The sequence below is a fragment of the Microtus oregoni genome, unplaced genomic scaffold, assembly GCF_018167655.1.
Source record: "Microtus oregoni isolate MIOR12 unplaced genomic scaffold, Mior012 000003F_ref0000135, whole genome shotgun sequence".
Lineage (NCBI taxonomy): Eukaryota > Metazoa > Chordata > Mammalia > Rodentia > Cricetidae > Microtus > Microtus oregoni.
This window is the reverse complement of record NW_024543062.1, coordinates 7,907,960-7,924,470: the sequence shown is the minus strand read 5'-3', so window position 1 is coordinate 7,924,470 and position 16,511 is coordinate 7,907,960. Positions and strand designations below refer to the sequence as shown.

General features: G+C 52.2%; 1 protein-coding gene across 2 annotated transcripts; it reads left to right on the top strand.

Moving 5' to 3' along the window:
* The first annotated feature begins 1,199 nt into the window (after positions 1–1,199).
* On the top strand, positions 1,200–7,902 carry Upk3b (uroplakin 3B). Of its 2 annotated transcripts, none has more exons than XM_041649064.1 (6): positions 1,200–1,441; positions 1,592–1,741; positions 2,647–2,872; positions 4,584–4,663; positions 5,715–5,844; positions 6,810–7,902. In XM_041649064.1, the coding sequence occupies exons 1-6, from the start codon at positions 1,357–1,359 to the stop codon at positions 6,967–6,969; spliced, it is 831 nt and encodes a 276-aa protein (XP_041504998.1). In that variant the 5' UTR covers positions 1,200–1,356; the 3' UTR covers positions 6,970–7,902. The 2 variants fall into 2 exon arrangements, with proteins under 2 accessions (XP_041504998.1, XP_041504999.1); XM_041649065.1 differs by having other exon boundaries at positions 1,592–1,748; positions 2,654–2,872.
* Positions 7,903–16,511: the final 8,609 nt, after the last annotated feature.

Genomic DNA, 16,511 nt, shown 5'->3' with positions numbered 1-16,511 from the left:
AATCAGTGTTTTATTAAAAACAATACAAGTGACAAGGTACAAAACCATTGTCCCGCAGAAAGATCAGGAACTGTCTCTAACTCTTTTACTTTTGAGACCCTGTTCCTCAGGCTGGATTGTCTTGACCAGCCTTAATACAAGCGGAGGTGCTGAGTCTCACTGCAACTTGATATGCCCTGTTTTGTTGATACCCATGGGAGACCTGCCCTTTCCTAAACAAAAATGGAGGAGAAGTGGATTGGGGAAGGGGTTCTGCAGAGGAGTAGGGGGGAAGGAGCTGGGAGGAGAAGAAGGAAACTTTGGTCGGGATGGACAAAAAGAATAGATAGAATGTGGGCTGGGGTGCCACTCAGTTGGTGGAGTATTTGCTCAGCATGCACAAAGCCCTGGGTTCCATCCCAGCACTGTGTAGACCAGAAGCTGCGGTGCCCACCTGTGACCCCAGCAGCTGGGAAGTGAAGGCAGGAGCATCATCACCTTCTGTTACACAGTGAGTCCGAGGCCAGCCTGGACCACATGAGACTGTCTCAAAGATAAATGGACCAGGTGGGTAGTGGCACACACCTTTGATCCCAGAATTTAGCAGGCAGAGGCAAGCGAATCTGTGAGTTTGAGGCCAGTCTGGTCTACAACGCGAGTTCCAGGACATTCAGGGCTACACAGAAAAACCATGTCTCAGAAAACCTAAAGTAATAAATAAAACAATTTTAAAACCGCATAGAATGAGACCCAAAGGGTTTGCGTAAGTGAAAAGTTTGATTTGTTCTGTCCTTCCAGAGGTCAAAGTCTTCTCCTGGAGAAGGATGTGGAGGTTCAGAGCTGGGGAAGATGTGGCTCCATGGGGCAGAGGCTACACAGAGGACAACAGCTGCTTGGGGCTGGTCAGGGCCAGCCTACCCCAGGCTTGCTCCCTGCTCCTCACTTCCTGGGTGGGGATGGGCCAGAGGGTGGCTCCTGGCACCCAGGGTTCAGGAATCTCAGGCATGTGGTTCTGGGCCCAGACGGGGGGGGGGGGGGGGGGGTACCCTCCCAGGAGCAGGGAATTAGGTGGTACCACAATCTAGACAGCTAGTCAGCTCTGGGGTGGGGGAGCCTAAAGGTCATGTGAAGGCTGGTCCTAAATGGCCCCTCTCCTGTAGTTCTGGCATGGAGCCCCATACAGGAGCCCACCTAGCCCCTCCCTGTGATGGGCTGGACCCGCTGGGAGTGAGAAGGGGTGAATTCATATTTTCAAGTCTTTCCTGCTCTCCTGGCAGCCCAAGTAAGCAGCAACTGTAGGCCAGAGGTATTGGAGGTGGGGAGTAGCAGGACCAGCCCCTGAACCTGCCTCTGCTGTCTGTAAGTGCTGTGACAGCCATGGGGCTCACCAGGAGGCCGCCTCACCCTCGGCCTCTGCTGCTGCTGCTGCTGCTGCTGTGGCTGTCCCGAAGCCTGAGTCTAGGTAAGTGGAACTCCCGCAGTGGATGCCCTTGGACCTGGGGTACCTGAAACCCATCCCACCTCCTGAGCTGGGAGAACGGGTTGGGGAAGGGGAGGCCCACAGAACTGCCATGTCTAGCTTGCTTTTCACCTTTGTTCCCCGTGACCACAGACCTGATTCCCTATGAGCCGCAGATAACAGCCTGGGACCTGGAAGGGAAGGTCACAGCCACCACGTTCTGTCTGGAGCAGCCTCGGTGCGTCTTTGATGAGCGTGCCTTAGCCAATGACACCATCTGGCTGGTGGTGGCTTTCAACAATGGTGTGTGGTGAGGATCCGGGGCCTTGGGGGAAGGGGCATAGGCTGAGAGGGGCTGTCTGGGGCACCTGAAGGATGGCAGTGTTGACTTGGTCTCTGATGTAGACATCAGGACTGGAGACTGGCCAGGTATGTTCCAGGTGGGTAAACCAGTGGGTAAAGCCCTCCAGGGGCAGGGTCTGATCTTGTTTCTGCCCAGTTCACGTGGTAGTGGGGACAGAGGCCAGGGTTTGTATATTTTAAGGCAGGTACTCTACCAACTGAGTGTTAGATCACAGCTTGTCCCTTTGAGACACTGGGTCCCCCTAGGACAGTGGTTCTCAACCTTGCTAATGCTGCAACCCTTTAATACAGTTCCTCATACTGTGGTGACCCCCCAACCATAAAATTATTTTCATTGCTGTTGCATAATTGTAATTTTGCTACTGTTATGAATTGCAATGTAAATATCTGATATGCAGAGCTGATACGCGACCCCTGTGAAAGGGGCGTTCGACCCCCATGTTGAGAAGCTTCTTTAAGATAACCCTGCCTCTCTAAAATAATCCTGCTTCTCTAAAATAATCCCGTCTCTCTAAAATAATCCCGCTTCTCTAAAATAATCCCGTCGTGTCACCTGGAGAAACCAGGCCTCTGCAGATCATCTCCTGGGACAGAAGCCGTTGGCCGCTCTCTAGTTTTACATACGTGTTGGTCCAGGGGTGTTCACATGGAATTTGGAGGACAGTTTGGGGGAGTCAGTGCTCTCCTTCCACCACATGGGTCCTGGGGATCAAACTCAGGTTGTCAGGTTTGGCAGCAAGCCCCGTTAGCACCGAACCATCTCACCTCCCTTCTGTATTAGTATACTTAACACAGCTATGGAGACAGCCCCTGCTCTTGCCTCTCTCTGACCCTTTTTCCTCCAGCCTCCAGGGACTTCCAGAACCCACAGACCTCTGCTATGATCCCGACCTCACCACAGCTACTGACTGACGGCTACTATATGACATTACCCCTGTCCCTGGATCAGCTGCCCTGTGAGGGTCTGGCAGGTGGCAGTGGAGGTGTCCGTGTGCTTCGGGTCGGCAATGACTTCAGCTGTTACCAGAAGTCCTATTGCAATGCTCCCCTCCCGAGCCAGGGGCCCTACAGGTGCGTTGTTGGAGCCCTTGCCCTGGGGTTGGCTGTTCTCAGGAAGAGAGATGGAACTTCTTAGACCACGCCCCTCCAGGGCCTTCTCCTGAATGCCCGCTAGTCACAGCTCCTCCCCATGCTAGCTGTAGTTTACTTTCTTTGCATAGCAGGTCATCAAAATGACCTTTCTGTGCAGTGCTCACAGTGGCACCTCCACACTCTGGAGGCAGAGGCAGGAGGATCGTGAGTTCAATACCAGCTGCAGCCACATGAGTTTGAGGCAAGCAGCTCCATAAGACCGGGTTAAAAGATCATCAGGCTGGGGGTGTAGCTTAGTTGCTAGCATTCATTTTGCACGTATGCAGCCCTGGGTTCCATTCCAGCACTCCACAAACCAGGAGTGGGGGTACGTTGCTTGTAATCCCAGCACTCGAGGTGAGAAGGTAGGAAAGCCAGGAATGGAGGCTATTCTCAGCTTTATATTGAATTCTAAGTTAGCCTGGGCTAAATGAGACTCAATCTCAAAAAAAAAAAAAAAGAAGAAGAAAGAAAGAAAAAGAAAAAAGAGAAAGAAAGAAAAGGAAAGGAAAGGAAAGGAAAGAAAAGAAAAAGAAGAAAAAGAAAAGAGAGTCCTCTCCAAATGTGTCCTAGGAGGGGAAGGTGGGTTTAAGGATGAGACCACTATTTTGGTCATAAACAGTTCTGACAGAATGCATGACTTCCCAACCCATAGTGCAGATGAAGAAACTGAGGCCTGTTGTGCTAGAGTTCAAACACGGTTCTCTTCAGTGTCCATCCTGAGATGAAGATCTCAGGTGTCCTCAGAGACTCAGCAGTGGGAGTCCAGTCTCCGGAGAAGGCATCTCCATCTGTCCAGCCTCCGTCTGCTCCATCACGGATGCTGGCGATGGCGTCTTTCTCGGAGCTGCTCCACTGCCCCCTTCCTGTCAGCCCCAGTGCTGGCTTCCTTCCATCTCCTCTGCTGGGCCCCACCGTGCTCTCCCCAGAGCTTCCACCCATGAAAGACAGCATCATGCCAAGTCCTCCCACTCCTGGCTGTCCAGGCCCTGACCACACCCCAGCCCCACCCTTGTGCCTTTGCCAGGATTCTTAATTTGAGGCCTACTTTCTTCTCACTTGGGTGGCTCCCATGGACTCCAGAGATCAGTAATTCCATTTTGTTGTACTGGTATTGAGCCTAAGAGTTTGTGTATTCTAGTCAGGTGCTCTCCCACTGAGCCACACCTCAGCCCCTCACTGGGGGATTCTAGGCAGGGGCTCTACCACTAAGCCACACCTCAGCCCCTCACTGGGGGATTCTAGGTAGGGGCTCTACCACTAAGCCACACCTCAGCCCCTCACTGGGGGATTCTAGGCAGGTGCTCTACCACTGAGCCACACCCCAGCCCCTCACTGGGGGATTCTAGGCAGGGGCTCTACCACTGAGCCACACCTCAGCCCCTCAATGGGGGATTCTAGGCAGGGGCTCTACCACTGGGCCACACCCCAGCCCCTCACTGGGGGATTCTAGGCAGGGGCTCTACCACTGAGCTAAATCCGCAACACATTTTCACCTTTGATTTTTGAGACAAGGTCTTGCAGTGTAGCCAGGCAGTCACTGAACTTAGGAATCTCTTTCCACAACCTACGGAGTACCTGGGATATCAGGCCTGTGCCACCATGAGACATTCAAGTCTTCCTTTTGTTCCCATTGCTTTGCTGTCTCCAGGGTGAAGTTCCTCCTGATGGATGCCAGTGGTCCACCCAAGGCTGAGACGAAGTGGTCCAATCCCATTTATCTGCATCAAGGTAGTGCCAGGGTGAGGGATCTAAGACTGACTCAACCCCTGCCGAACCTCATGCTGTAGAGTGGGGCCTGGCTCAGATCCATCACAACGGCTCCAAAATTTTGGTTTTGTTTCCAGTACTAGACACTGAATCTTATCTGTGCCAGGGAAGCATTGTACCACAAAGCCGTGGCCCTACTCCCTCACTGGGGGATTCTAGGCAGGGGCTCTACCACAGAGCCACACCCCAGCCCCTCACTAGGGAATTCTAGGCAGGGGCTCTACCACTGAGCCACACCCCAGCCCCTCACTGGGGGATTCTAGGCAGGGGCTCTACCACTGAGCCACACCCCAGCCCCTCACTGGGGGATTCTAGGCAGGGGCTCTACCACTGAGCCACGCCCCAGCCCCTCACTGGGGATTCTAGGCAGGTGCTCTACCACTGAAGTACATTCCCAACCGTCTTTTTACTTTATATATTAAGGTAGCGTCTGAGAGTTGCCCAGGCTGTCTCTGACTCTCCTCTGTAGCCCAGGATGGCCTGTACTTGAGATCCCCTGCCTCATTTTTCCAGGCAGCTGAGCTTACAGATGTGCACCACCAATCCCATCTCATCATCTACCACCCCTTGCTTAATTGCCCAGTCTCTGCCTCATCAGCCCCAGGTCCTCTCCGCTGCACACAGGGAGAAGGGCCCAATGCCATCTTCCATGTAGTAGCCAGTGTTGGGGGTGGCTGTTGCCTCAGAGGCAGGCTTCCAACGCGATTGGGTGGGGTGACAGATTACTGTCATCTGAAGGCCTTCAATGCCTTTAGAGGTAGGGACCAACATGGTGACGAGGGGAGTCCTGAATCTGGCTGCTGCATGTGGGCAGTGGTGGGGAACTGGAGGGAACAGTCTAGAAGGCAAACTCAGTGTAGAAGAGGTTGGAACCATGGCTGACCCAGGTTGGTGGAGATGGACAAGCTCAGGAGACTCTCGGCCAAGCCTTGAAGTGGACTGAACTCGAATGGGGAGGGACAGACAGCCTTGGGGTGGGCGGACAGCCTCTGAATGATTCCTATGTGTGCAGGGAAAGCCCCTGATACCATTGACACGTGGCCCGGTCGGCGGAGTGGCTCCATGGTTGTTATAGCTTCCATCCTCTCTGCCCTGGCCGGCCTTTTGCTCCTGGCTTTCCTGGCAGCCTCCACTATGCGATTGTGAGTGATGATACCCTGTGGGCACCTTTTCCACCCAGGACCCCCTCCCTGTCCTGATCCCTAGATCGGGGAAGCCTCTCGGGAATGCAGCAGTCCTGAGCTGGCTGATGTCCTTCCAGGCTGTGTGGACGGGGTTTCCACTCTGCATCTGTTGCCTGGGTGACAGTAACTCACCCAAAGGCAGGGTCAGGGGTCTGTGCTTTCTGTCAGGGCTCTTCCCCGGGGGGTTATCCTTTCGGTAACTGCCTCTCCAGCTGTCTCCAAAACAGAGGGGAGGGAGACCGGGGAGTCGGTTTAGTAAGGACAGGGCTCACTGCACAAACAGGGACCCAAGTTCAGAGCCCCAGCTCCACCTGCAGTCCAGATGTGGTCATGCATGTCTGCAACTTAACCCAGGGAGATGGGTCCCTAGACCCTGTGGCCAGCCAGTCTTTAAGGGGTTCAGGCTGTCAGGATGGCTCAGTGGGTAGTCTCCTGCCACCACCAAGCTTGATGGCCTGAGTTTGGTCTCTGGCCCCCGCGTTGTGGAAGAAGAGAGCTGACGCCTGCAAATTGTCCTTTGACCTCTACAAGCACACACTGTAGTATGTGCATCCCCCAACAGACGTGTTCTGCCTGCATGTACGCCTGTAGGGCATCAAATCTCTTTATAGATGGCTGCCAACCACCGGGACCCCTGGAAGAGCAGCCAGTGCTCTTAAGCTCTTAGCCATCTCTCCAGTCCCCAGACAATTTAACCCAACTCAACCTCTGGCCTCCACACAGGCAATGCATGTGCACACATACATACCACATACATGTGTACCCATGTACATACACACTACACACTTTGTGTGCCAAAAAGGAAGGACAGGTGAGGGGGCAGGCTGAGGGATGAGTATGCTGGGCAGGATGCAGCTGTCATGTGGCAGCCTCTGGATGGGGTTGTGATATGCCCCACCCCCTCTCTCTTCTGTCGTGTGCAGCTCCAGCCTGTGGTGGCCCGAGGAAGCCCCCGAGCAGCTCCGGATTGGCTCCTTCATGGGAAAACGCTACATGACACACCATATCCCTCCCAGCGAAGCTGCCACACTGCCAGTGGGCTGTGACCCTAGCCTAGACCCCCTTCCCAGCCTCAGCCCATAGCCTGGTCTCTGCAGCTTGGGCCTGGGCTGAGGGACAGAGAGCAGGGATATAGGCCCTGTAGGGGGGTTTTGCATCATAGCTGCCTGGCTATTGTATCTTCCTCTTCTGGTTCTGTCCCTCACTAGACCTCTGGAGATGATCGTGGTCAGGTTGGGGTCTGCTTAACTCCTTCATGTAAGGCTGGAGAAGGTCGTTAGTCCGGAAGTACCACCCTTGTCCCGAGAGCTGGCGCTTTCTGAGGCCGGGACTCGCCAGTGTAAAGGTGTAAATGGCTATCAATGGCAGCTCGGCTCCCTGCCCCAGCCCCTCTACACACGAGAGATGTTCCCACACTCAGCCGCTCACTCCACATCATTTATCGCGCACCTGCTATGCGCCACATACAGTGTTAGACACGGCCTCGGGCAAAGCTGGTTGTGACTTTCGAGGGGTCTGCCTTGCTTTGAATCTCGGAACGACACCTGTCCAGATGTGGGATCTGTTACTGTTGGGGAGATGACGTGCCCTCAAATTGCCCTCAGGGTCACACTCTTTCAGTTACCCATGGTGAGCTCTTTGGGACCACAGAACTCCATCAAAGGAAAAGCTCTCCAGGACAAAGCCGGTGATCCCCACTAGCACCGCGCGGGGGCGCCCGTGTGCTGTAGCCACGTGGCATCAGAGTCGGCGCATGCGCTCCTGTTAACCTCTTCATCGCCTGCCTGCACCATCCACTAAGGCAGGGGTCGGGGAAGCAAGCATTTCCGGCCTCAGCCAGGTCAAGCCCGCAGAGCTCTCCCTTTCTCTTCGAAGGCGACACCTGAGGCTCATTGACTTGCCTGCCCACACTGTCCAGCCACCCCACCCCTTGTAACCCCCATGTAACCCCATGTCCCGTTGGGCCTGTCTGATTAAGCTCTTTGGAAGTTAATAAATGTTCCGGTGGCGGGAGTGTTGCCCACGCCGGCTCTACGGCAGGAGCGTGCAACGTGTGGGCCCTTTGATGGCCACCAGCTTGTGCTTTTGGAGCCACAGAGAGACCCACTCACAGTTCAGGATCAAGTAGACACGGCGACCCTCCCTCCTGGCACACGCCTCAGTGGCAGGTCTTTATCAAGCCAGTGAATCCCTGGGTCTGAGTCATATCCTCCGTCCTGCCTCACTCCAGCATTCAGGTGACCCCTGGAGGTGTAGATAGAAGCTATACTCGGCCAAATGCTCCAGAGAAACATCGAGCGTGGTGCAGTCTGTGAAACTGCACTAGATGGGAGAGGGTTAACCTCTACCCCGTCCTAGCACCTCTCCTGGTTTCCATGGGTCACTGATGTCTGCTCAGTTAAAACACGGATGAAGGGCAGGTGAGACTAACCTGTCCTGAGTTGTTTCCGCGTGGGAGGAGAGAACCGGTCCTGGCAACTCTGACCCTGACCTCCACACCTCCACACGTGGCACTTGTGTGCACCCCACCCACCCATACACCCGCGAACTCAAGATAAGTAACAGATTCTAACTTTTAGGGCGAATGAATTCTCACAGGGCTCAAGGATCAGCTAGACTTGAGAAAGGGTCCCCCGACTTTGTGATCCTGGTGCCTCTGGCTTGCTGGGAGGCTTTTTGCAAAGGCTGCGGTGATTTCCGCTGCCGCCACACGGGGGCGTGAGTGTGCCTTCGCACTCTCTACAAAGCCGTAAAGGAGGGAAAAAACAGGGAAGAGTAGACTTGGTGGCGACTGCAAGGGGCGGTTGGGTCCCAGGGGCAGAATTACTGTGCTTTTGAGGCCAGAGATGGAAGGATCAAGGGTTCAAGATCGTTCTCACTACACAAAGTTTGAAGCTCTGCCTCAAAACCAGAAAATTACACACACACACACACACACACACACACACACGAAAATGTAGACCCTTATGCGCCAAAAATGGGTGTTACTACCTCAGCGAGAGTTTCAGCAGATTCCCAGATAATGGAGTTTTGGGGGGACGTGTGTGTGTGTGTGTGTGTGTGTGTGTGTGTGTGAGAGAGAGAGAGAGAGAGAGAGAGAACAGGATCATAGGTTAGCTCTCGCTGGCCTTGAACTCACCATGCTCTTTTCTCAATTACTACAGAGACCGGACATCTGCCTGGTAATGTTCTTTCTTTTTTCTTTTTCTTCCCAATAGAAAATAATACAGCCTTCGTTTTTTTTAAAAAAAAATTATTTTGTGTATATGAGTATAATTCCTGCATGTATGTGTGTGCCCCACATGCATGCCCGGTGCCCGCAGAGGAGGGAGTTGATTCCCCAGAACTGAAGTGAGAGAGAGTTGTGAGTGATGTGGGTGCTGGGATCAACACTGAGCAGCCAGTGCTCTCAACCTCCAGCCCAGGGTGTTGTTCTCAATCACTGTTCTAGTTCCATGTAGGTGTTGCTGATGAGTGAGGGAAATTTACATCCCTAGCTGCCTGAACTGTTCCGACACCAGTGGGGATACGGTGACGGCTCCTTGGGTGATGGCGCTCGCTACCAAGGCTGCCACCTGAGGGAACTCCCTCCCAAAAGCTGAGTCCTCTGACCTCCACCCACTGGCACACTCATGGTCATAAATGTATGTTGGGGGCTGTGGACCCCCAGACCCTGAATTTCCTGTAAACAACTTGTTTTCCTGTGTTTGCAGCTGCTCTGAGCATGAGACCCTCAGGAGTTCCTGATGGCAGGGGAGTGGTTTCTGGTGGGTTCGGCTGGGGCATGACGATCAGTTAAGCATCCCTATATAAGCTGCCCCTGGACTGGACACAATAAAGGGGGCATTCTCGGGGAATTCAAGGATGACCTGTGTCTCTCTCTGTGTGTCTTTGTCTATAGATCCCTTTCCCATAGTGCAGGCTATGCTACAGGCATAGTACCGTAGTACACGTAGTACAGGTGCTGTAGTACACGTAGTACAGGTGCTACACCATAGTACACATAGTAGATGGATGTTACAAATGTACACACATAATAAATATTGTTCTAAAAGTATACCAGTATATAAAGTAAACCAATGGCTTTTCTTCATAGACAACTAAACAACTCCTTTTGCTCTAGCATCCTAAGCCAGCAGGAAGATGGCAGGCAGGGAGTTAAGCCTGTGTTGGTTTCCTGTGGCTCTTCCCTTCTTCCTAGTCCCTTCACAGGAAAGAGGCAAGGAAATGGAGAGCTTAAACACAGCCCAAGCCTCCACAGCACAGCACACTAGCACAGCACACTGGCTCAGCACAGCACACTGGCTCATTACAGCACAGCACAGCACAGCTCAGCACAGCACAGCACAGCACAGCACACTGGCTCATTACAGCACAGCACAGCACAGCACAGCACACTGGCTCATTACAGCACAGCTCAGCACAGCACAGCACACTGGCTCATTACAGCACAGCACAGCACAGCACAGCACAGCACAGCACAGCACAGCACACTGGCTCATTACAGCACAGCACAGCACAGCTCAGCACAGCACAGCACAGCAAACTGGCTCAGCACAGCACAGCACAGCACAGCACACTGGCTCAGCACAGCACAGCACAGCACAGCACAGCACAGCACACTGGCTCAGCACAGCACAGTACAGCACACTGGCTCAGCACAGCACATACACTGGCTCAGCACAGCACAGCACAGCACAGCACACTGGCTCAGCACAGCACAGCACAGCACACTGGCTCAGCACAGCACAGCACAGCACACTGGCTCAGCACAGCACATACACTGGCTCAGCACAGCACAGCACAGCACACTGGCTCAGCACAGCACAGCACAGCACACTGGCTCAGCACAGCACAGCACAGCACACTGGCTCAGCACAGCACAGCACAGCACACTGGCTCAGCACAGCACAGCACAGCACACTGGCTCAGCACAGCACAGCACAGCACACTGGCTCAGCACAGCATAGCACAGCACACACACTGGCTCAGCACAGCACAGCACAGCACACTGGCTCAGCACAGCACAGCACAGCACAGCACACTGGCTCAGCACAGCACAGCACACTGGCTCAGCACAGCACAGCACAGCACAACACAGCACACTGGCTCAGCACAGCATAGCACAGCACACACACTGGCTCAGCACAGCACAGCACAGCACAGCACACACACTGGCTCAGCACAGCACAGCACAGCACACTGGCTCAGGACAGCATAGCACAGCACACACACTGGCTCAGCACAGCACACACACTGGCTCAGCACAGCACAGCACAGCACAGCACACACACTGGCTCAGCACAGCACTGGTAAAACCCACATCTGTAGGACTTGCCGGCCTTGGAGCATAGGCAGGATGGTTCAGCCTGTAAAGACACTCCCCACCAAAGCTAGGAAGCTTGAACTTGATCCTGAGGACCCACATAAAGGTGAAAAGAGAGAGCAAGCTCCACATAGTTGGCCCCTGACCTCTACATGTACCCCGGGGCATCGCCTGCACCCCCTTTCCTGCAGAATTATTGTAACCTGAAAGGCGGCATGCTGGCGAGATGGCTCAACAGTTAAGAGCACTTAAAGCTCCTCTAAGAGGACCCAAGTTTGGTCCCCAGTACCCACCTCAGCAGCTCACAACTGCCTGTAACTCCAGCTCCAGGGGATCCAGTCCTCTAAGGGTATCTCCGGGTACCCACAAGCACTTGCACACACATACATGTACACATACACACACACGCATCTGTACACATGTTGTAAGAAGTTACTTGTTTGTTTCCCGGATGCCCAGACTCCAGAAATAATCACACAGAAACTATATTATTTAAAACACTACTTGACCCATTAGCTTTAGCTTCTTATTGGCTAACTCTTACATATTAATTTAATCTATCTCTGTTAATCTGTGTGTCGCCACAAGGCTGTGGCTTACCGGGAAAAGTTCCGGTGTCTATCTCTGGCAGGGCTACATGGCTTCTCTCTTCCTCTGCCTCTGCCTCCTTTCTCCCAGCATTCAGTTTAGTTTTCCCTGCCTAGCTCTGTTCCCCTGTAGCTCTGCTAAAGGCCCAAAGCAGTTCCTTTATTCATTCATAGTAATCACAGCATACAGAGGGGAATCCCATATCGTGCACATACACAAAATAATTTTTTTTTTTAAAAAAATGAGCCAAGTGTGAGGGCACATACCTTTAATCCCAGCACTGAGGAGAGAGGCAAGGCGAGGCAGGTGGATCTCTGTGAGGTCAAGGCCAGCCTGGCTAACATAGCAAGTTTCAGGGAAGCCATTGTAACCTAGTGAGACCTTGTCTAAAAAAGTAAAAATAAAAAAAAAAAATTAAAACTGGCCTTGATGGCACAGCAGAGCTGCTCCTCGCCCGGTGTTCTCTGTCTCACTGCTGCTCTAGGGATGTCTTCTCCAGCCCTGTCAGAGCTTTGACACCACAATGGGATGGTGTAGGCTGAATGAACCGAAGGCATGCCGTAGCGCTCTGAGAGCAGTGGAGGCGATGGATGTCTGCAATGCTAACAGCTCCCGCTCAGCCATGACAAGGGTGTTTGATAGCCAGTCACCTGCACAAGGGTGTTAGCAAATCGCTAATGCTTCCTGAAGAGGGATTCCTACCTCAGGTCATCGGAGGCCACTGTGGGAAGCCACCCAGTGGAGAAATCCTGCCATAGGCTATACCAGCTGAGGTGTCACAGAATCCAGTGGCCCTGCCCAGAACAGGCGCTGCTAGGCCCCTTCTAACCCTGGCAGGACATTCTGCCCAGAATTCCACACACCAGGAACACCAGGCAGTCCCCAGCACTGTCGGGACCAATCCTGGGATGAGCCTTTAGGTCTCTCGTGCCAACGGTGTTGTGCAGAGGGTTTTTTGTTGTTGTTGTTATTGTTTGTTTATTTGTCTTATTTTGAGACAATGTCTCACTATATAGCCCTGGCTGACCTGGAACCCTCTATGTAGACCAGCTAGCCTTGAAGTCACAGACATCTGAATGCCACTGACTCCTGAATGCTGGGATTAAAGGTCCCTGCTTCTTGAGACAGGGTCTTGCTATGTAACCCAGGCTGGCATCCAACTTGTGATTTTCCTGCCTCCACCTCCCAAGTATTAGAATTACAAGAGTAAGCCATGACACCACGTAGGAAGAATTCTATATTCTTATCATTACTCAATTGTGGTGCTAGGGGTTATATTCAGGGTCCCCCACATCCTAGGCAAATTCTCTACCACTGAGCCACACCCCAGCCCCTCACTGGGTGAGTCTAGGCAGGGGCTTTACTACTTTCCCTAATCGCAAGAACATTTTTTTAAATGCCATTTTAAATGATCCCTGAGGATGCTATATAAGGAAGTGCCATGACACCCATTGTAACTTCATGGCTCATCAGAGAAAGGACAAACATCCAGGACTAGGGGATGACTGCACCGTGATTCATCAGTCAGCAGATCCTAGCTGTTAGAACACAGGGTGGGAATGCCTCAGGAAACTCCCTCGCTCCAGCATCTGCTGGTGAAGGGAAGTCTTCCCCAGCCCCAGCCCCGACAGAACTTTTCGCTGCTGAGTCCCAGGACACCAGTCCAGTACCCAGAACCCACATGGGGAAGGAAAGAACCAACTCTTAAAGCTGTCCTCTGGCCTTCACACCTGTGCTGTGACATGCGCACAGCCCCCTTCCGCCATGCACACACGTGATAAATAAATGCAATAGAGGCTCTTAGGGGTCAGAGAGAGATGGCTCCGTGATTAAGAAAACTGGCTGCTCCAAAGGCCCCTGTACCAACGTGGTGGCTCACTGCCATCACTAACTCCAGTTCCAAGGGATCCAATGCCTTCTTCTGGCCTCCACAGGCACCAGGCACACAGGGCACACATACATACACGCAGGTAAAACACCCATACTTATATAATAAAATAATAATTTAAAAATACTTTTGGCCAGCTGGTAATGGCATACACCTTTAATCCCAGCACTCTGGAGACACAGGCAGGTGGATCTCTGCAAGTTCAAGGCCAGCCTGGTCTACAGAGCGAGTTCCAGAACAGTCAGGATGACATAGTGAAAGTCTGTTTAAAAAAAAAATGATGATATGCCTATAGTTCTAGCGTTGGTGGGTTAAGGAGGAAGATTGCTTCAAGTTCTAGGTCAGCCTGGGCTATAGTTTTTAAAGAGAGAAAGGGAGGAGGGAAGGTGGGAGGGAGGAAAAAAGGAAGGACGTGTGGATATGTGATGTGGATGAGGGTTTAGAGGTCAGAGATCAGGCAGGGATAGGTAGAAAAGCCAGAGCTACCGAACCCCCATCCCTGAGCCTGCACCTCCCCTCCATCCCTCAGGTCTCTGAGTCCGGTGGAAAGCCCTGGGAGCAAGACAGGCGCCACACCCACTCTCTGCCTCCTTTGCTGTGTTAGCCCCACAAGGAAGCTCCTCCCATTTTCCTGGCTTCAGTTTCTGCGAGGTGAACATTTAACCCAAAAGATATCCAGGGCCCTTTGGCATCTCAATACTTCACTCTTGGCCTCCCGAAACTCCACTCCCTGTGAGAGACACAGGCCAGAGGACCCAAGAGAAAGAAAAGAATGCGTTGCCTTGACAACCATTCTTCTGCCTGGCTTCCCTCCAATGAGGGACCGAGAGGAATGCCCCATTAATCATTCAGGCCTCTCCCTATCCCTCTCCAGCCTTCTCACCCTGTGCTCCTCATGAAAACAGCCCGTTTCTCGGGGTGTTTCGTGGAGCCCCTTCAGGCCCTGGGCCTGGAACCCCACCTATGGCTCCGTTTCTAAACCACGGGGCCAGGGCAGTGGAAGAGCCCCTGGGAGTAACAGGGAGGGGACTGGTCCTCCAGACATCTCTGGCACCGTTTCCTGGGCACCCTCCACTGGACACAGCTGAAACCAGGCTAGGGAGTCCAGTGCTGGGGAGGGGAGCCACGATAAGGAAAACAAGAGCCTTAGAGAGAGCCTAAGGGCGTCACGACCCGGAGTGGGGGAGGGGCTTCCTGGAGGCGGTGCTGTGGGAGGCGGGAGCTGGGTGTTTGGAGGGAATGGGAGGGATGCGGGTGGTTGTGAGTGCGGAAAGGAGGAAAGTTGGAAGTTAGGTGTCCCTGCTGACCCTTCCAGGTGCTCAACCAGCTGGATCTTCGAAGGGGCGTGAAAGCACCCTCCAAGAAAGTCAGGTGGGGGAGGGGTCCCGGAAAGATGGATCAGCACCAATTGCTCTTGCTGAGGATCTGAGTTCGATTCTCAACCCTATATGTGGCGGTTTACAGCCCCATTGAGGATCTGATGCTCCTGTCCTCCAAAGGCACTTGAACTCAGGTGCACATCCCACCCCCGCACCCCAACACACAGACACCTACACATAATAGAAGGTAAATAAAAATCTTGAAAAAATACTGTAAAGTAGGTGGGAGAGATAGCCTGGGATTAGGCGTGCACTGCCCTAAGGCCATGGCAGGTAGGTATCTGGGCAACGTGAAGTCTTCCTATGTGGTGGGGCTGCGTGGGGTAAGGAAGATGCAATAAAAAGCTGGAAGGCAAACTGGGCTTGGAGGTTCATGCTTGTAATCCCAGTGCTCGGGAAGTTGAGGCCAGAGTTGGAGACCAGCCTGGGCTACAATGGATTCCTATTGGCACCATCGCTGATTGTTTTGATCACAAAACAATTCACATCAGATTACAGTTACAGATTCACAATATGCAGAAAGAGTTATCTTGCATATTGAAACCGCTGAATTTATACCAGATGACACAGAGTTGACTTCATTGTTTATCCAGGTACAAGACATAATCAGGAACAGGCTTTGTCCGATGTACATAACACACATCCGGTCCCATACAGGTCTGCCTGGTCCTCTAGCCCAAGGCAATGCTGAGATTGATCAGTTATTGATTGGAAGTGTGTTGCAGGCCTCAGAATTTCATAAGAAGCATCATGTCAATAGTAAAGGCCTAAAGAAAGAATTTTCCATTACTTGGCAACAAGCTAAGGACATTATAAAGAGATGTCCTACTTGTTCTTTCTATAATCAAACACCGTTGCCTGCAGGGAGTAACCCAAAGGGTACTAAGAGAAATGAAATTTGGCAGATGGATGTGTTCCACTTTATGGAATTTGGTAAATTAAAATATGTACACCACACCATAGACACGTATTCAGGTTTTCAATGGGCTACTGCCCTGAGCTCAGAAAAGGCTGATTCAGTAATCACACATTTATTGGAAGTTATGGCCATCATGGGTATACCTGCACAAATAAAGATAGATAATGGTCCAGCATATGTATCTAAGAAAATGAAATGCTTTTTTGATTATTATAATATAAAACACATTACAGGTATACCAAATAATCCTACAGGTCAGGCAGTTATAGAAAGATCAAATCGTACTATAAAGGATATGCTGAACAAACAGAAAGGGACCGAAAATACCCCCAGAAATAGATTACATAATGCTTTATTAACCTTGAATTTTCTTAACGCTAATGAGAAAGGAACGACAGCAGCAGAAAGACATTGGATAATGGAAAAGTCTGCTGAACTAAATCAACCGATTTATTTCAAAGATGTGCTGACCTCTCAATGGAAGCCAGGAGATGTGCTACGTTGAGGAAGGGGTTTTGCTCTTGT

Bases quoted from the DNA above. Each gene is read 5' to 3' on its own strand.
- Upk3b (XM_041649064.1), top strand. From the start codon at position 1,357: ATGGGGCTCACCAGGAGGCCGCCTCACCCTCGGCCTCTGCTGCTGCTG. The intron at 1,442-1,591 runs GTAAGTGGAACT...CCGTGACCACAG, and splicing joins GTCCCGAAGCCTGAGTCTAG to ACCTGATTCCCTATGAGCCG. The intron at 5,845-6,809 runs GTGAGTGATGAT...TGTCGTGTGCAG, and splicing joins GCAGCCTCCACTATGCGATT to CTCCAGCCTGTGGTGGCCCG.